The sequence below is a fragment of the Crinia signifera genome, chromosome 1 (genome assembly GCF_055691185.1).
Source record: "Crinia signifera chromosome 1, ASM5569118v1, whole genome shotgun sequence".
Taxonomy (NCBI): Eukaryota; Metazoa; Chordata; class Amphibia; order Anura; family Myobatrachidae; genus Crinia; species Crinia signifera.
The window spans coordinates 116,877,761-116,899,586 of record NC_139217.1 but is presented as its reverse complement, the minus strand read 5'-3'; the positions used below and the strand labels follow the sequence as shown (position 1 = coordinate 116,899,586).

The 21,826-nt window shown below is 45.2% G+C and overlaps 1 protein-coding gene across 1 annotated transcript in view; it reads right to left on the bottom strand.

Moving 5' to 3' along the window:
* The window catches only part of GUCY1A1 (guanylate cyclase 1 soluble subunit alpha 1), an 80,045-nt gene that overhangs the window by 53,642 nt on the left and 4,577 nt on the right, over positions 1-21,826 (bottom strand). Inside the window, exon 2 of the mRNA XM_083172208.1 lies at positions 13,571-13,638. Coding sequence (XP_083028334.1) covers positions 13,571-13,638 — 68 coding nt within the window. The remainder of the gene's footprint in view (positions 1-13,570; positions 13,639-21,826) is intronic.

Below are 21,826 nucleotides of genomic sequence, written 5' to 3'. Positions count from 1 at the left end.
TTTCCATGCTACAGAATGTACAACAAGGATCTTTCTACAACCTTACATTCTTTTGTGATGCCTTATGAATCAGTGTGACTGTTTAGAATTGTCAAGCAAACATCACGGGTGGCCAAGTAACACATTTTTAGTTTAGTAAACTTCCAGGAGCCAGGCACAAAATATTTAGGACAGTGATTTTCAACCTTTTTACCTTGCGGCACACTAAATAAGATTTTTAAATTGCCAAGGCACACCATGAGATCCCCACAGGGCAAAACACATTGGCCCCCACAGGAAAAAAAAACAAACCTATTGGCTTCCATACAACAAACAATCACACTGGTCCCCACAGGTAACACAAATAAAATACATTGGCCTTTTACATGAAAAGAAGAGACCAGTAAATAACAGTTGAACTGGTGGTGGCTGTAAACTGGTTTGGGCATCTCAGATCTGGGGGCACACTTGAGAACAGCTCAAGGCACACTAGTGTGCCACGGCACAGTGGTTGAAAAACACTGATTTAGGATTTCCAATATCATTTATAAAATGGCAATGCTATTTGTGAGAACAACCTCTGTAACATATTCATACACCACAGAAAATAAACCAAGTATAACTAGATACACTTTTTTAATCATTCTAAGTAGCTACAATTGCCCCGCTACTTCCCAATTTGTAGCATCTTCACCTTACAAATAAACAAATGATGATAATAAAATATGTGATCAATTTGTGGAATAAAAAATGCAAAATATATAATATTTATTGTAACCTACAGTACTTACTGAAATTTTATTTGTTGAAAAATTCAACGTTTATAAGGGCACACATTTATATCTTATTCACATGCCAGGAAGCTAAAATGAGTAACATGGAGTAGGGATGAAAGCACTAGGGGACATGCATATGGAAACCAACCTGGGAGATGATATTGAGACAAATAAAATAAAAACATGTAAAAAAAAAGTGTTGAGAAGAAGGGGGACATTTACCAAAATGGATTCGTAGAAAAAAGGTGTATTCGTAGGGAGAAATACACCTTTTTTTTACGAATTTGTATTTTCGGGATTTACAATCTCAAAAATACAACAATTCGTAGTCCTAAAGATGGAACATTCGTATTTGTATTTACAAATACGAATGTCTACACCATCGATAGGATACGACAGAAATCACCATTCAAAAGAATGGTGGTTTCTGATTTACTAAGCAGCCGTACTGATAATACGGCTGCTTAGTGGTGTAAAACACCCACGCAAATACGACAGGAAAATAGAACACCATTTTCAAGTCGTATTTGCGTTTTAGCCTGCACGGATCAGTCAGATCCGTGCAGGCTTCAGTGTAAAAAAATAGAAAAATTAAATAAATAAAAAAAAAACGGCGTGGGGTCCCCCCCACAGCCGAAACCAGCACCAGGCTGACAGAGGCTGGAGCCGGTAATTAAAAATCAGGGAACCCGACAAATAGGGGTTCCCTGATTTTAAACAACCAGCCCCAGGCTCCTGCTCTGGGGCTGGTTCCCAAAATACGGGGGACAAAATGACTAGGGGTCCCCCGTATTTTAAGAACCAGCCCCAGGCAAAACCAGCCAGCAGGGTAATGCCACAGCCGGGGGGAGACTTTTTATGCAATCCCCCCGGCCAAAGCATTAACCCTACCGACCAGTCAGCCTGGCCAGGGGCCCTGGGGGAGTGGGGACCCCCCCAATAAAGGGGTCCCCCCCTCCAGGACTTACCTGACCAGGCTGAAGCCTGGTGCTGTCCTCGATGCCCCTGGGCGGTGGGCATCGAGCTGATAGCGGTGTAAAAAATAGAACAAACTATTGTTTTTTACTGTGGCACTACAAGTGCCAGCAAGCTGGGACTTGGAGAACCACAAGTCCCAGCCTGCTGGGCATTAAAGGGCCCGCTGGGTCTTGTAGTGCCACAGTAAAAAAAATAGTTAAATAAAACACACTGACACCCATTTTAAATAAAAGTTTAATACACACATTACATACATACTGATACTTACCTTTCTTGATCCCGTAGGTAGCCCTGGTGCTGATGTCCTGTGTCGTCCTCCAGGTCCATGTCGGCTGTCTGCGTCGTCCTCCAGGTCCATGTCGACGGTCCGTGTCGTCCTCCAGGTCCATGGCGGTGTCCGGGTCCGAAGAAATCCATGTTGGAGCTGTGGAAGGAAATCCTACTCACCTGGTCCTGCGCTGAAGAAGTCTTCTCTTGATCCGACGTAATCCAGGTAATCTTCACAGCTGTCGGCGCTCCCCGCTGTCTCCGCTGTCTCTGCATCGCGCTGAGGAGAGATGCTGAGAAGTTTCATATTCGGCGCCTCTCCTCAGACTGAATTCTATTGGCCGCCTAGCAGGCCAATCAGGAGCCGACTTTCTCGGCTCCTGATTGGCCTGCTAGGCGGCCAATAGAATTCAGTCTGAGGAGAGGCGCCGAATATGAAACTTCTCAGCATCTCTCCTCAGCGCGATGCAGAGACAGCGGAGACAGCGGGGAGCGCCGACAGCTGTGAAGATTACCTGGATTACGTCGGATCAAGAGAAGACTTCTTCAGCGCAGGACCAGGTGAGTAGGATTTCCTTCCACAGCTCCAACATGGATTTCTTCGGAACCGGACACCGCCATGGACCTGGAGGACGACACGGACCGTCGACATGGACCTGGAGGACGACGCAGACAGCCGACATGGACCTGGAGGACGACACAGGACATCAGGACCAGGGCTACCTACGGGATCAAGAAAGGTAAGTATCAGTATGTATGTAATGTGTGTATTAAACTTTTATTTAAAATGGGTGTCAGTGTGTTTTATTTAACTATTTTTTTTACTGTGGCACTACAAGACCCAGCAGGCCCTTTAATGCCCAGCAGGCTGGGACTTGTGGTTCTCCAAGTCCCAGCTTGCTGCGGAGGCTTGCTGGCACTTGTAGTGCAACAGTAAAAAACAATAGTTTGTTCTATTTTTTACACCGCTATCAGCTCGATGCCCACCGCCCAGGGGCATCGAGGACAGCACCAGGCTTCAGCCTGGTCAGGTAAGTCCTGGAGGGGGGGGACCCCTTTATTGGGGGGGTCCCCACTCCCCCAGGGCCCCTGGCCAGGCTGACTGGTCGGTAGGGTTAATGCTTTGGCCGGGGGGACTTGCATAAAAAGTCTCCCCCCGGCTGTGGCATTACCCTGCTGGCTGGTTTTGCCTGGGGCTGGTTCTTAAGATACGGGGGACCCCTAGTCATTTTGTCCCCCGTATTTTGGGAACCAGCCCCAGAGCAGGAGCCTGGGGCTGGTTGTTAAAAATCAGGGAACCCCTATTTGTCGGGTTCCCTGATTTTTAATTACCGGCTCCAGCCTCTGTCAGCCTGGTGCTGGTTTCGGCTGTGGAGGGGACCCCACGCCGTTTTTTTATTTATTTATTTATTTAATTTTTTTTTTACACCTTGCAGCCTGCACGGATCTGACTGATCCGTGCAGACTGCCTACAAATAATTCGTATTAGCAGCCGTATATACGGCTGCTAATACGAATTCCTACGACATCGGAGGGTTACAAAGCAGTCGTATATGACTGCTTTGTAACTGATCCTTCGGAACACGACTTTGCATACGACTTAAACAGTCGTATGCAGTCGTAGGGAAAATACCAATACGAAAAACTAGGTTTTTCATATTGGTAAATTTCCCCCGAAATGTCAAAAATAAGTGTATTTCTGGATACAAATACACCTATTTTTTTTACAAATTTCCTTTAATAAACTCCCCCAAAATGTCTGGAGCCATGCAAGCCTTAACGCCCATACACACTTTCACAATGTTGATCAATTTGGCAACATAAGCAAACAACCTGCATGTGTGGGCGCAGGTGACATCACCGAATGATATCTGCGGCCGATATATTGTTTACTGTGGAAGCACAATATCAGCTGCGGCCCTCGTCATCCAGTGTGTATGCGGCTTTATTGTGAAATGGTAAACAATTAGTTTGAAGGAAAATCACCATAAAGTATCTCCCAGGATCTTACAAAAATATAGGGCCAGATGCACCAAGCTTCAAAAGTTATAAATTGGAGAGTGATAAACAACCAACCAATCAGCGCCTGCCTGACATTTTTCAACATACAGATGGAGCAAGTGTCATCTTTGCAGGGGCTGGCGATTGTTTCGCCAGCCCCCACCAGCCATTGGAAGGGGGAGCGTGTGCCCTGTTACGACGGAGCTCCCCACCGCCATCCGTTACTGCCATCGCTGGTCCCCACCGCCACCCCAAAATCACCCTTCCCCCTAACCCTACCCGTCTCTCTGAAGCGGAGACGGGCATGGTTACACCACCCAACCGCCGAGTGACTGTCTGATGGAGTCCCTCTCCTCCTGCGGGGACGCTCTGGCGAGCGCCAACTAAGGAAGTGATGGTCTCCATCCGTAGCAGGTAGGAGCAGATTAGCTGGCTGTTTATCACTCCCCTTTTATCACTTTTGAAGCTTAGTGCATCTGGCCCATAGGTCGGTATCATAAAAACATAGTAGTTGAAAAATAACATCTGTCCTTAAAGTATCCTATTAGCGGCAGTAACTTACTGCTGCTAATTGGCTGGGGCTATCCATTTCGCCACAATATACAGCACTATCAGTAATTATGCGTCAGGTGCCTCAGGCTCGAAAAAGTGATAAAATGGTTGTTGATAATGCACAATCGTCTCCTAGCTGTCAAGTTACAGTCTGAGTTTGATAAATGACAGCTAGGAGCTGACTGGTGCGTTATCACCGGCCACTTTTTCACTTCACCAGGCTTAAAAAATCTATCCCAGGATTATGATCTTATGAATTTATCCAAGATTCCATGTGTTATTTCACGATCGCTGATCCTTTTTCAGCGAATAAAAATGGCCTTTAATTGGACAGTGCAATAAGGACCATCAGTCAATTTTCATTGGCTGTGGTAATTGGGCAAAAATGGATGATACCTAATTTGATACTAGTCATAGGATGTAGACTTCGCTTATCAGTCACCAATAACCCTCAGGAAAATGTCAAATCAAAAAGAGCTATGTATCGTGTATTTATTTGATTCCGATACAGGGTTCGCAAAAACACGCTATAGCGCGTATTTTACCCTAAAACGGTCCCCGGGGACTCAGTTTTTAAAACTAAAGGGGTCCCAGAGGACGCGCCGTGCTGAACCTGTGAGCCGCTGCGAGCCAATCACTGCAGCGGCCGCAGGGAACCAATCATGGAACAGTGGCCGCCCGGCAACCAATCACTGTTGGTTTTACACATTACGTTGCTGCCGCTGCGCACCCTGGGGTAGCAGCATGTTTTCTACATCTCCCGCATCCAGTAGCCTCCGCGTTTACCAGGCAGCGCCAGTATCTACCAGCCAGCGCCGGACACCATGGCGAGGTCTGGGACTCTGTGCTGGCCGCGGCGTGTGTCCAGTCCCCCGTGCACCCCCACACGCGGGGCCCGTTCACCATGTACGACAGGCAGGAGGCAGAGCGACAGCACTTCATCAGTGGCAGCAGGGCGCCCCCAGGAGAGGTGAGAGTCAGGTGTGCTCAGCACTGCCCGCAGTGTGTATTGGCTGATATTGCCCTTAGTGTGCCCTAAATGCCCAGAGGGGGGGACAGGATGGAATGCGGCTGTAACAGCCGCTCTCAGCAGAATCGGTGAGCGGGCTGTCAGGGTGGGGGGGGGGACTGGATGTGGCTAAAACAACTCAGAGCAGCGTGTCAGCTATTCCAGACACATCCAGCCCCCGCCGTGCTGATAGCCGGCTCACCTACTCTGCTGAGCAGCAGGTCGGTTTTTCCAGCCCTTAGGCAACAACCCCGCCCCCCCTCTGTGCCAATAAAAAATGCCCCCAACTGTGGCAACGACCAGAAAATGCCCTTGCCCCCCCCCCCCCCGCCTCATGGCAACCAGCATAAAACGTCCCCTCCCCTGTGGAAACCAGTATAAAATGCCCCCCCCCCAGCATGTAATCCCTGCAAGGAGCATATAACCCCTAGCAACAAGCATGTAGGTAAGCAGCACTTATGTGCTATAATATATACTGGGCATATCGGTGTGTGCTATAATATATACTGGGCATATCGGTGTGTGCTATAATATATACTGGGCATTTCATTGTGTACTATAATGTGTACTGGGCAAAACGGTGTGTGCTGGAATGTGTACTGGGCATTACTGTGTGTGCTGTAATGTGAATTGGTACTACTATGTGAACACCCCCCCCCCCCACACACACACACACAAAAAAAATGCGCACTGTCCCTGTTTTCAGGTTTATATAGTTTCTAGTATATATGTATATACGAGTGGGCCAATTGATACTCCCCCACCCCCCCCTACCCACATGTGCCATGCTGGGGAGAAGGGTAGAGGAGGCTTTAGTCCGTTGGGACCCAGAAAACATTGGGTAGGACCCCAATTTTTAGAAGTGAAGGGTCCCGGGACCCACTTTTTTGGGTGGTTTTCGCGAACACTGCCGATATACCGTAAATGTACACCACTCCAAACAAAGGCATACATTTATATCTGTATCAATGGTAATATACCAGGATATGTATAATTTATATTCATATGTGGCTCTTTTCTGAGATCTAGGAAGAGGTTTTACAGAGATTTTCCTTCAATACAATTGTTCATCATTTCATAATGAGGCTTTCATGCCCCTGGACATGCTTTCTTATTGAGAATGCTGCCTTTTCTTTCTTGTTTTATTTTCCTTTTATTTGTTTCAAAATCATCTGCCAGGTTAGTTTCCATCTGCATATCCCTCTGTGCTTTCAGTTGAACCATATTACATAAGGTTACAGAGAATAATTTTGCACATGATGTGATTTTACTGGGATGACTACAGCTGCTCGTTTGGAGCGCTTTATTTGCCTGAAATATATATTTTTTCTAGTAAAAACAAATTACCCAAATTGTTGCCATTTTTAAATATGACACATTCTCATCACAGACACACTACTCTGTGTTAGAGTAACAGCTATGTAACAAAGTTAGACGGGGCTCACCTCTTTCAGTAAAGAAACAAACACAGTCATATAATACCCCTTTTCCACTAGCAAGCCGGGTTGCACCCAGGATTTTGGACCCAGCTTGCAAAAGTTTTTCCACTAGAAGCCGCCCCGGCATTAAGCCTGGCAGATGACATCATCGGGAGGCGGGGATGAGGTAGCACTGGGAGATGACACCCGGGTTACCCATTTCCACTACCCCTGGACCCACGAGCATCCTGGGTCCAACCCAGGTAACTACTAGGGTAACTACCAGGGTTGGAGTCATTTTGCGTTTCCACTAGGAAAAAAACTGGGTTATTTTTGCTAGTAGAAAAGGGGTATTAACCTTAACAAAATACCCTTTTACAGTACACTGCAGATTTGACTTTGCACAGAGAAAATAGGTCGACGAACCTAAGATCGACAGGGTTGGAAGGTCGACACAAGCATTACGTTGACAATAGCAAGGTCGACAGTCAAAAGGTCAAGATGAGTTTTTCAGGGTTTTTTTAGCCAACATTTGCTGACAGGCGGGTGCCCTACCATCCACTATGGCGTGGTGGGAAAATCAAATAGTATGCCAAGCGCAGCAGGGCACCGTGCCCGAAGCATGTTGAGTGCAGTGAGCCATGCGAGGGGACGCGGCACACTTTGATGGTGTCCATGTCACCAAAAATACCCTCGAAAACTCACGTCGACCTTCCAACCCTGTCAACCTTAGCCATGTCTCCCTATTTTAGGTGTCAATGCATGCTGAACTAAATAAGGTCGAACCAATGACCCATACCCAGAGAAATGACAAAAACCTGTACATCACTCTCACAAATAGATTAATGTAAAGGTAAAGAGACCAATGCCACTTTTATGCCAAATTAATAAATCAAGTTCAGTGAGGAGAAGAAATAAGATATTGGTACAGTAGGCAGCACTATTACAGCAGAGCAAAGGTGTCAATCATACACTTTATGGACAGTTTCCTTGTACAGGGCAGTGGACAATGTGGAATTACATGGGACTGATCATTACATGGGACCTTCATTGTACAATAGTGCTCTACTTATTTCAAAATATATTTTTTTAAACTCAATACTTTATTATTGAAGAAAACGTTGCAGTACATGTGGTAGGAAACATTGCTCAAAATATAGTTTACAAAGCAGAATGTTGTGTTATAAATTGAGTATATGAAAATCTCAAGGCAGAGAGCAAACAGCAAATGAAAACCCACCCATAAAATCCTGAATGCACAAATTAAATCAAATTCTATACAACCTAGACCACTGTGAAACTAGCCAATCGGAGTCCTGTTGTATATCTATATGTGCGCCCCCACCGCACAACATAGTCAGTGCTGCAGCCACTGTGTCACATTCCAGTGCTGTTTACCATACTGCTGGTTTACCTACCGCGCCTGGCAAGCTTATGGAATTATGAAATTGTGTCAGCGTCTTCTGTCCATTTTAAGATTCTTAGGCTTCAGCTTTATTTGCCTACTAGTTCTCAATCTACATCAGCCTAACCTGGAGTACTGCTGTGACAGGTTCCAATCACTTAACCATGCTCCATCAAACCCAAGCCAGACTGAGACTCCCTGAATCACCTGACTGCTCATCCTCTCACAGCTACCCAGTGGCATAAGTCCAAGCCACAGACTTTAGCAAAAAGCCAGCTAGTCGTAGCTCCGTTCCACTGTGCTGCTATACTACTACAAAATAGTGGTACCCTAAACAGTGCAGTTCTGCTATCCAGCTGTAGTGCTGCGGTTTAACCCAGCCCTTACTGGGTGCAGCTTCCCAGTGTACTTTGTGACTAGTTTCCTAACTGGTGCCTCTCCAAGTACCAGTGCAATATCCCAACCAACAGCTATTTGTATCCAGTTTCCAGACTGAGGATGCTTTCATGCATTTCCAGTTTACTTTCCAGAGCAATTATTGGTTAGTTGCAAGATTCCTATATAGTATAAATGGACACTTTCCCTGCTGTTACTTTAATCACCACCTATATGATTCACCTACACTTTCCTCTGCTACAAGGAATCCTGAAACCACAGCAGTGCAACTAACCCATACCTCCCAACTGTCCCAATTTTCGGGGCACAGTCCCGTTTTTTGGGACTGTCCGCATCCTACCCAAAGCTAGCAATATCTCGTGGTGGGGGGACATTTGTGAGACCCCTCTGCTACCCGCTGCTCTGCACAGCAGAGCAGTGGTGAATAGACACTATGCGCATACACACAGCATCTATTTAGTGACACAGGGTCTAGGGGAATGGCCAGCAGCTCTCAGAGTGCTGCCCATTTCCCCACAGCAGCGAAAACAGGGGCATGGCCTTGCAGGAGCATCATTCCAGCTAGGCCACTTTAGATGAGGTCACGCCCCTTTGCTGGCAGGATACATCGCTTACTGGTCCTGATCACAGAGGCCTCTATGTGATCGGGACTAAGTATGATTAACCTCTGGACTCTCAGCTTTGATCCAGTATTCATCACCATTGTTTCTTGCTTCACTGGTTTAGTTTCTGGTAACCCAAAGTTACTATCCCTCCCAGTCTACAGTTTGTATCTAAGTAAGGAGAACATTTTATTATTACCTACAGTACCAATCCACTATACAGCCAGGTTATCTACGGCTCCCCTCCCTGCTTCATTCTGTCATCACCACTAAAGTCCCTGGTGTTCCAGTGGTCAGAATACATCTCTCTCACTCTGCCGAGACCCATGTTTGATTCCCGGTCAGGGATTGCACCCTCTCTTCCATTACATACCCAGGGTTTCCCAGACCAGCCAGTCTCACATACCCCTAGCCCCTAACACAGACTTATACCGACTCCGGGTCCACAAACAAAGTATGCGACACACTGCTACAGATGGAGCCACTCTCATGTTCCATCCCCCGCCTGTCTGCCAGAACAGGTGGGGAAGGGCGGCTGATGTCACAGGACGTCAGCCACCCGCCCAGTTCTCGGACCCAGACGCCCAGACTGACTTACCTTTGCGAGCGGGGAAAAAACCATTTGATGGTCGGCGACCATCAAAATATTTTGCCCTCGTATGCTACCCTGTAATTGGATGTTTATGGAAAACATCCATTCGCAAAGCGACGGGGATGTTCAGAGCGCGGCGGGGGGGCGGGCATTCAATGGCTCCAAACGATAGACTGGAGTCTATGGAACTGGAGCATTAACCGTACTTTTCATTTCAATCCTAGGGAAACATTTAATATATTCTAGTGCACAATTCCAACTTCAGCTAACAATACCTCTACAATAAATACATATGTGTATAAATACAATGGTCAGCCAAAATTAGGGATCATTTTTATGAGAGTTTTTTTTATTTGCTTTTACAGTCTGTGTGTGACATACTCAAGGGTTTGTAATGCTAGAAGACCTGGCTTTCAGCAGCTTTGTTTATCTGCTAGGTTACAATGAAACCAGTAACATTAATCAGTGTTAGACACTTTGCAGCCAGGGTGCCAGCAGATTACTTGGAATATAATGACTGAAATTAGAAGCTTTTTACCGACAAATGCAGGTCTGCTTATAAGATGAAGGTGACACCTGTATTATGCAAGTCCTTCATTTTTAGAGTAGCAATCTCATGAAATAATGGGCCTGATTCAGTACCGCTCGCTTACCAGCGGTCGTTTGCTGCTTAGCGAGTGAACGCCACTAGGCTGAAGAGGCAGCAACTACAGACTGGTAGGGCACTGCACTACTGGATAATAACTCCCATGAGGCTGTGCTGAGGGGGTCAGAAGAGCATGTGCTTAGCAATCATAGGTGGAGCCCATCACATACTCCTCTTACCCATGGAGAAGATCAGCAGCAGCTTCATGGGAGGCACACAGGTGTGAGGCTGCCCTTCCAGCTTGCTGGGGCAGTACAGTGTGACATTGGCCCCTATTCTGATTCCCAAGCTCCCCTGTGTATTCGCGCAGTGGAGTGATGGCGAGCGTCTGCGCATGTGCATTTATGAGCATGTGCAGATGCTTGGTGCGAGCAGGCACAGCAATTTGCCATCCCATTCGCTCCTAGCAGTGTGGGCGTGGGGCATAGGGTGGCAGTAACGGGCTGCGCCCATGGCAACACCCAACGTTTCATGGGCGTTCCCATGAAAATGCTGGGTGTTCCCATGCAAATGGCCCGGTGATGTGGGTGCGGGGGGTGGGCAGCTGACTTCAGTGGCTGTCTGCTGCCTGCCCACTTCCCGCACAGGGCGCTCTCTGGTGTCTTACCTCTGCGGGCGCTGGAGTACTCATTCGATGGTCCGGCGACCATGGACTGATTTCTCACTTGCACCCAAGGCTGCTAATTTATGTTTATGATAAACATCCATTCGCAGCCATGTGGGGAACTGGGCTTGCAAGGGAAGGGGGCAGCTTTGTGAGTCAACCAGAATAAAGGCCATAATGTGTGGGGACTACAGTGTGGTATAATGTGGGGGCAGTGCAATGTGCCATAATGGGTGGGGACTACAGTGTGGCATAATGTACGGGTGCAGTACAGTGTGGTATAATGTGTGGGGAGTACAGTGTGGTGCAATGTGGAGGCAGTACAGTGTGGCATAATGTGTGGGGTCCACAGTGTGGTATAATGTGAGTGACACCCTGTACCTCCTTTTCCTCTGTGTGACACTCTGTACCCCCTTACATAATTTGTATGACACATTGTCTACCCACTTCTCCTGTGTGACTATGACACCCTTAAATCCCCCCCACCAAGTATTGCACAGTGTACACCTGAAACACTTTGTACTCTACCCATGTGTGAGTCACCTGTCGCCCCATTATACCTGTGTGTGTGTGCCACCCTATAACTCACCTCTCAGTAATAGGGGGTCCCTTTCAAAATGTTGCTATAGGGCCCGGATTGTGAGTCTAAGCTAATATGGGCAAGAGCTAACCTGCTGTCTCATCATTTCCATGTGATGGTGTCTAAATGCATTGGTGTCATGTCGGAGAAACTGAGTGCCTCTGTAGACTTTCAGGCTGAGCTGCTCTCCTGGGATGCAAAGGGCTCTCCAGTAGCAAGTGAGAATGAAACTGCTTATTAATGCACACTCCGGAAAACGCCATCTGATTGTCCATGACACACCTGTTTACCCGACCCTCCTCACTACTGTATCACCCCCAAAATCTGTCTATACATTACTCACTTTGCAACTAAACCCTCCTTGTGATGGCCATCACAATTTAAATGCTAGGGCCGAAACTAGGATTTCCGATGCCCGGGGAAAGGCAGTAAATTGGTGTCCCCACCCCCCATATTTTCAAATGCAGTACGCCAAGGCCATATTTGTATCAATAAACACCTAGACAAGTTAGAGATGAATTTCAGCCAGGGTTGCCTACTTTTAGGGCAGCCAGCTAGAGGAAGAAGGGGGCAGTTAGTCCAATAGCAGGTTAGGCCAACCATGTCACGGCCCAGTGTGATCCGGGGTCCCGACTCTTACCAGTCAGGTTTATCTCTTGGTCAGGTCCCCGCATCACTCCACACCATCAGCCAAAGCCAGGTTCTCGCACTCTGCCGAGCCCTCGGTTGGCGGCTAGTGCTCACTCTGCTCCAGTTGTCATGCACTGGGTCTCCTGTGTCCTCTGCTGAATGGCAGAGCCAGTGTCACCCCGCAGCTTCTCAGCACTACAGCAGCAGGACACCAACTTTGGGAAGCCCAGCCAATAGGATGCTGGCTTTCCTTTCTCTAACTAATCAGCTCACCCCATGCCCTCCTAACCCAGTGCCAAGGTTGCATGGCCCCCTAGCCCCCTTCTAGTTATGTCCCTGTTCATAAACAGTAAGGAAACATTGATTAGTTTGTGTACAATAGTAGCTTTGCAACTGCATCTGAATTAAGCCCCCTGTGAGATGCTATAGGGAGTTGTGTCTGGAATCTGATCCCTAGAGGAGATCCCCACTGGGGTTTCCCCTGTACCCTTGTAGGCCAGTCTGACCCTAGCAACCACATAATGTAGCTAGCAGCTTTGCAATTCCTCCCTCTGCTATAACATGGCCACAGACGCTACCTACACAGTAAACAAAACAGAGTAGCTGCAAATAGGATACAGCTGTTTCAGTGGCTGGCAGCCATTCTTGTTTGCCGTATATTTACTAAATGTCGATTTTTTTTATATATATATTAATTTTGACATTTAAGTAAATGTGTGTTTTAGCCCAATATCGATAAAGATTGATCTGAAATTTATACAAATCTGCCATTTAGTAAATATAGCCTTAGTATGACAATGATAAATAATGGCTATCCAATGAATGCATAAAAGTAATGAAGCTTGCTAATTACAGAAAAAAATCTGCATTGAATGGCTGAAGCAGCTGCCATATACTGTAATGCTAGCTCTTAACTCACTGTTCCCTTTTTAATATGATTAGTTTTAGCTTAGATGGCTTTGAAAGGCAGGTCAACAGTTGGAGATTTAGAAGGACTTACACATGTCTATTTTTATTCTGCCTGTATAGGACTAAACAGAGAACAAGACGTACATTAAATATCCTACGAGTGCGTCTGTTTGTAACCTGTGTCTACTTAAAATGCAATAAAGTAAGAGATAAATAAGCAGCTTACCTATTGGTGTTACATGTTGGTTTGTGTCTTGTAATTGTTCTTTGAAGAGCAAGATTCAGCCTCTCCAACTGAGAAACAGACCAGGTACAGTAAATTAGTATCACTAATACAGTAATTACTGATACACAATGACTTCTGGCTGGCTGAAAAAGAATAAACTGGAGAATGGATAGTCTAATAATTACTTCAGTAATGCAAACATTGCCATAAATATAATTTTTATTTCATTTCAGCATTTTTAATAAGCAGCAAGCTGTTACACTCAAAAATAGTACAAGAACTATCTGGCTGTACTCTGGTGGAGAAATTGCTAATTTTGTTTAAAGATTTGATTCCAACACTAATTTCTGCTTTATATCAGAAAACACAAATCACTGATTAACACATTTTGACTTCCAGGAAATCTGTGACTGACTAATAACCCCTTCAGACCAAAGTACCAGTCCAGCCTAAATCACTTAGGAGTTTCACGCTGTGACACAGTGGCTTAAAACCACGACGCAAGCTTGATTTGGGATACTGCCGGAACTTCCCTCTACCAGTGCTCGGAGATGACATCATCTCCAAGCGCCAGGAATGTGGCTTTACTGTACCTATACTGTGAATAAGACCCTGTTCGGTCAAAAACCCAGGCTTCCCGTTCACACTGCCTGGGGACAGTCAACCTTCCGGGGTCAACCTAATGACTGTCGACCTAAGTCTGGTCTGACAGATGACCGTTTCCCGCCTCGTGGTAGCAAGGTACCTTGCCAGAAGCATGGCAAGTGAAGTGAGACATGCGAGGGGACGCTGTACACTGGGCTACAAGGTAAAAATTAACCACTTCTAAAACCTTGAAAACCCATGTTGAACTTTTCATGTCAACTATCTTTATGCCAAACTTTTGCCTGCGTTGTCCTTTCTTCCATCTCAATCTTAAGAATTTTTACCTTTAGGGGTCAACATAGACACTGTCAACCCAATAACAGTTGGCCATATGAGCTGCGACAATTGCAAAATAGAACTTTTAATCATATGGTGGTAGATTAGTAGGGACTGATGTGAATGTTAAACTATACTCTGTAAAGTGCTGGGGAATATGTATGCACTATATAAGAAACTGTTAATAAATACTGTTAATTAATAAATAAATAATATGCTTTCCGCAGCCTACCCAGCAGTATTCCCATTATGTGTAGCGAGCCCTAGGTTAACCCCTCTAATTTTGTAATTTAAGGTAAAATGTGAAACAACACCAGCGTAGGTCCTTAGGCCGGCTTCCTCTACACACCCCAGCTCTAGGAATGAGGGATATGTCTGCTTTTAAGGCAATTGGAAAGAAGAAAATACGCTGTAGAACATTATAGTTTATTGTAAACAAAGTCTACCATTAAAAATGAATGCAGAATCAAACTGGCAATATAACATGCCCCTAGAGACTATAAACATATTTACATATATGGAATTTTGTATAATATTCAAATCTATTATTTATTATATTTCCTTAAAATTGATTTCTACGTGTAATATTATTTTGCATCACGTATCCTCCCATTTCTCCCAATTATCTGTCCATGATAGTAATTCAGCAATAGAAGGTGACCTTTCGCTCGTTGCTTTGCTGCGTACTTATCAGTCTTCACAATCGTCATTGACTGTAAAATACAAATATTGTTCTTTGATACCAAATTTATGTATGCAATTTTTTTTTATATTAACCCCACTTACAGAAAAAATACAGAAAATATCTATGCTCATATGGGAATGTGAAAACGAAGTAATGTCCTTCTGAATTACCCTGTAATTATAATTCACCTCATACAGTATCTACAGTATATATATTTGGCAGACATTTTTGTTAATCAAATTACTGATCCAGTATTCAGTACAACATATGTAACTTTAAACAACATAAAATAATGAAAGTTCTAAAATTCCTTTGATGCAGCAAGCAGCATTGATTGGATGCTCCTATTAGTCTAACATCTGTATTTTTTACTTGTCCATACTGATCATTGTAATTAATCATGACACCTCCTCTTGTGCACAACACTGTCCAATATTTGCACATAGAGATAAATATAACATCAGCATCCCTGTAACAGCCTGCAGCAGTTTCTTTTCAAATATCATTAAGCTATGGCTTCAATGTGACTGAGAACAAGACAGCAGAGGTTCACACTGAAGGTTACACTGCTCTGCTGCTCGGTCTTCAACAGACGATTAACAGTGAGCCAAATCTAAAGGCTTTTTTTTCTGCTGTCAGAAGATTTCTATGAAACCTGTGAATGTGTCAATGTAGCTGTAGGAGAGTGACAATAACCTGTGCTTGCCCTTCCTGTGCATTTTTAAATATCCATTGGGGTTTAGCAGTGTTTTTTAACCTACAGTACAATGACATTAGCTCAGATACTATAGTAAGGACATTAGGATTCATGGTTAAATATCTGCATTTATTGACTACAGCAGGTTGGGATTGAAGAGCAGGTTGGGATTGCAGTTACCCAGGTAGAAGTGGGCGGGTCCAGCGGGGAGGTGGCAACGGAGTGCAGCCAGCAGAGAATGGAAGGCTAGCTGGTGGGAGCAACGGAGGTCTATGGGCTGATGGCCTGTATTCAGATCTGATCGCAGTACAAATTTGTTCTCAAAATGGGCAAAACCATGTGCACTGCAGGTGGGGAAGATGTAACATGTGCAGAGGGTTAAATTTGGGTGGGGTGTGTTGAAATCTAAATTGCAGTGTAAAGATAATGCAGCCTGTATTTACCCTGCACAGAAACGAAATAACTCACCCAAATCTAACTCTCTCTATACATGTTACATCTGCCCCACCTGCAGTGCACATGGTTTTGTCCATTTTGAGAACAAATTTGTACTGCGATCAGACCTGAATAAGGGCTGATGTGTATTCATTTCTTAAGGTACAGATTATATAATACAACCCTTTCTGTTAATTGTCCTGCTTTAAGTCTATCCATAGATATTCTGGGTGAACAACACTATTACTGTATGTAGTAGGTCACATATTGATAGCTACTTAAAAATCAATAGCTTAATATTGGCTGAATATCTCACCAGGTAATAGAGCCTACAGATGTAGCGATTTAGGGGCATTTTAGAAAATGCTGCTACATTGCTCTGCGTGTAGGGGCCTTAGAGATAGCAATGTGCGGCCCTGTGCATCGATATCACCCGGCGATTAATATCCAGCAAGCTGGATATTAATTGGTCAGGGTCAGTGTTCTCGCTGGAGGACACCGGCCCTGACAGATTGCTCAACACGCAGCGCTGACACATCCCTGTGTGCTGAGCGATCTTGCTGAGCGTTCTGAGTGATTTAGCATTGCTCAGAACACTCAGAAAATCTCCCCGTGTGTAGGGCCCATAAGATTATAGCTAAGGTCATTTGCACAATTACTGCTAGACAGTGTTTCGGCACCCTAGGTGAAACATCAGCTTGTTGTAACTATTCCCGCACCTAGTTATACTTCCAGCTCATTTCCTCATAGTCCAAATATGCTGTTTCATCTCACTGACTTGGGTATTGCCCTTGGGTCAATTCTGTTGTACAGTAGTTATGCAACGTTTACGTATTTATTACCAGTTATTTATATAGCGCACACATATTCCACAGCGCTTTACAGAGAATATTTGAATGTTCGCATCAGTCCCTGCCCCATTGGAGCTTACAATCTGTATTCCCTACCACATGCACACACACACACACACATAAATTCTAGGGTTCATTTTGTTGGGAGTCAACCTACCAGTGTACCCTACACTAATTAACCTACCAGTATATTTTTGTATTGTGGAATAAAACGGTAGTACCAGGAAGAAATCCACGCAAGCATGGGGATAATATTGAAACTCAGCACAGTTGGGGCCATGGTGGGAATCGAACACATGACCTCTGCGCTGTGAGGCAGTAATTCTAACCATTTAACTGATCGCTCTGCACATTAACCTAAGAGACCAATCACCATTCCTGATGGTACACCAGCTTGTACAACAGCCAGTCAAATTGCGGGGCCCTGGACAAGATCCAAATAATGTCCTTGGATCAAGAACTGTTACATTTTGACAAGTGTTCAATCATCCTGCTACCGGGGAGAATGTGCAGGATGCCACAATGGAGACCTTCGTGGCTGACATCTTTTCAAGGTTTAATGCTCATGTATTTGCCTATGGCTCAACAGGCACAGGGAAGATCTTTACTATGATTGGTAAGAATAGGCTACTGTGTGTGGAACAATCACACAAGACAACAATATTCAATTATGTATGAACAATAGGCCCCCTGTTCTGACCACAATGAGCTAATAGTAGCTTTCTAGGATTGTTGTTAGGGGTGTGCTACCACAGAATACTTCCAAAAATTGGAAGTATTCAAGAGAGAAAAAAGTTTGTCTAGGTGTGGTGCACCTGAAAAAATTGGACCTCAATAAAATGTAACTTTTATTTATAATTCAGAATTAAAAACTGCGAAATATGCAACACATAACATATAAAAAACAAGTGAATAAAGTGGGTGTTTTAAAAGCACGTGTGTGTTTTATTATCTCCTTTTATTATAGAAGTGCTTGGCTTATTGTTTACCGGTTATTAATTCTGTTGTTTATAATTATCTCGTGTCCATATAACTTTTTACACTTTAATAACTAGTTCACCAATTAAACGTTAATTGAAACCTTTTGTAACTTTTGTTGTATGTCACATCATTTTGTGTGTTAGTGCTTCACATTTACACTGTAAAGCCCCGTACACACGGGGGAGATATGAGCAATATTTTGAAACTGAGCAATATTTTGCTCAGCCATATATTGCTCAGCAATATATGGCTGAGCAATATATTGCTCAGTTTCTCCTTTTCATCAGCGACCAGAGATGGTCGCTGATGAAAAAGAAACTGCCGGGGGAGCCCGGCAGTGGTAATCAGTTGGTCGCAGGAGCATGTTCCTGCGACCAGCAATCACTACAGGGGTAAAAACGGGAGCGCGCACACCATATTTCCCGCGATATTGTAGAAAATCGCCCCCGTGTGTATGCACCTTTAGAACCGTGAAATTTAATTGCTAGCTGTTATTGTTTTAATTAACACAGGTCATGTTACAACAGTGTGATATGACTGCAGTCCAAATATATTGCTGTCCGTTGGTCAGGATGCCTGGTATCAACTCAGAAGAGTTCACTCTCCTGTCAGCGGCATAAATATCTCGCTGGGGGAGGTAACATACTGTATATCTTACACTGTTTAGACCGCGAGTTATAATTGTAAGCTGTTATTGCTTTAGTTAACACAGGTCATATACCAACAGTGTGAGTTAAATGCAATTTAAATGTTTTTATGCCCTTTTGGTCAGTGTACTAAGTCTCAGCTCAGGAGACCGCAAATCACTCCCCGGTCAGCGGCACAAGTGTCTCGCTGGGGGAAGTGTATTGACATCGCCATGTGTATTAAACACTGCGGTGTCCACTGCCAATGGGAATATATAATTATATAATTGCAGGGGGGAGCACAATAACATTAGAGTCCTTACAAGGACTGATATGCAGTATAGTATATCTGTAGATTTTTTTTTTTCAAGTAACAAATTTCTGCCACACCACACTCACTGAGGGGGTGTGGTATAGGGGTCCGACAGTCGGGATCCCGACAGTCATTATCCCGACGTCGGGATCCCGACTGGCCGGACCCAGACAGCATGGTGAGCGCAACAAAGCCCCTTGCGGGCTCGCTGCACTCGCTGCCACGCTGCGGGCACAGTGGCTCGCTACGCGAGCCACCTATTCTATTCTCTCTCTATGGGGGTCGTGGACCCCCATGAGGGAAAATAGCCGACGGCCATCGGGAACCCGGCTGTCGGTGTTTTGACAGTTGGGATCCCGACGTCGGGTGAATGCCTGTCGGGATCCCGACTGTTGGGACCCCGTCCGGCACCCCACTGAGGGATAGATGTACTAAGCTCAAAAAGTGATAAAATGGAGAGTGATAAACCGCCAGCCACTCAGCTCCTAACTGCCATGTCACAGGCTGTGTTTAGTGACTGATAGTTGGTGGGTTATCACTCTCCACTTTATCACTTTTCTAGGCTTAGTACATCTGACCCTGAATCTGCATATTTCCACCCACATGAGAATTATGTAGTCATGGGAAAAACGTGGGAAATATGGCCTGATTATCGAGAATGCCCACATATTACATGATACTGGGAGACGGATGCTGTGATTTTCTGTCTGATGCTTGGTACACAATGGACGATGGGTCAGAAATATTGTCCAGAATGTACGCGCAATGTTGCTGCATGCTTCCGCACATCATCAGTAACTTCCTCCACGGGGTCACCTGCTAGCATGGACCCGCTCCCCCTCACTCCATCGCTCAACGCCGCCAGCATCAGCAAATGTGTATGTACTGGCCAATGTGTTGCCAACGAGGCCGTAGGGTACACAATGTTTAGTGTGCGCTCGGCTTTAGTAGACTAAACAGATAATCAAAGAAGCATGTTTGAGGGCATGTTTTTCTGGTTTATCAGTTTAAAAAACAACAACTGTACACTATAATATAGAACAGGCCAAGTACCGGATTATTGACAAATTGGTATTTGTTCTATAGCAGGGGTTCTCACATTCAGTCGTCAGGACCCCACACTGTTAGCGTTTTCCAGGTCACCCGGCAGGGGCACAGGTGCACTCATTACTCATTGACACATTTTAAAAGATCCGCAGATGGAGCTAATAATTTCACTTGTGATTCTGTGAGGAGACCTGCAAAACATGCACTGTGTGGGGTCCTGAGGACCGAGTTTGAGAACCTGTGTTCTATAGAATCAGTACCTTTCCAACCAAAGAAAATAATTAGTGATGATATGATTGGTTATAAAATAGTGCCAGTTTAAATTATTATATTTCTAAACATACAAAATAAAGAAGTGTATTACAAATAGAAGTACAGTATAACATGGCTGAGCAATACCCTGCAACTTTTAAAAGCGGGAAAGAGTATACTACAAGCAGCTGTGAATTGTTAATGACATGTACCAGGCTATTCCAAAAAAGTATATTTGCCAATGGAATATATATATATATATATATATATATATATATATATATATATATATATATAGAAGCAGTGTTGCGGCTTGGCACTCCAGCTTAATAGGACAGCTACCCAGGTGCCTTCAGGAAACAGATAGATAGTCCAGTGGTATAGCAAAGTATACACAAACAGCGGCACTCGGTGGGTTTTTTCAAAAGGTGTATTTCAAGCGGTCCAACGTTTCGGGGACTAGCCCCTTTGTCAAGGTGCAGGAAACTAACTAAGTTTCCTGCACCTTGACAAAGGGGCTAGTCCCCGAAACGTATGACCGCTTGAAATACACCTTTTGAAAAAACCCACCGAGTGCCGCTGTTTGTGTATACTTTGCTATACCACCAGACTATATATATATATATATATATATATATATATATATATATATATACTAGGTGATTCATCGCGCCCTACGGGCGCTCTTCGCACCGTCGTAAGGGGCTGCGCCCCCTTAATTTGTGAACGTTTGTATATGAGAAATATGGTTAGAATTGTATGAAAGATGCCCTGTATTGCAACCTTAGGTGTCCGCGAATCGCGGGAGGGGGGGTTGCGGAGGGTGCCGCGAATTGCAGGAGGGGGGGTCGCGGGGGGTGCCGCGAATTACAGGAGGGGGGGTTGTGGGGGGGTGGATGCTGCGAATCGCGGGAGGGGAGGGATTGCAGAGAATCGCGGGAGGGGGGTCGCGGGGTGGGTTGCTGCAAATCGCGGGAGGGGGGTTACGGGGGCGGGGGTTGCGGCGAATCATGGTAAGGGGGTCGCGGGGGGTGTGCCGTGAATCACGGGAGGGGGGGTCACGGGGTGGGGTGCCGGGAATCGCGGGGGGGTGTGTGTGTGCCGTGAATCGCGGGAGTGGGGGTTGCGGGGGGGGTGGGGGGGTGTGACGCGAATCGCCACAAGAAAAAATCAACACAGAAAGGTCAACACATGTAAATGTTGACATAAGTGTGGCACTTCATTGGTGTCCATGTCGACACATGAGAATGAATATGAAAACATTCAAAAAATGAAAAAAAAAAACTTCAAAAACTCATGTCAACCTTTTTCATTGTCGACCATAGCCATGTCAGTGTTTTCCATGTGCAATTTAATTCTGGAGCTGCCGCGAATCGCGGGGGGTGCCGCGAATTGCGGGAGGGGGGGTCGCGTGGGTGCCGCGAATCGCGGGAGGGGGGGTTACGGGG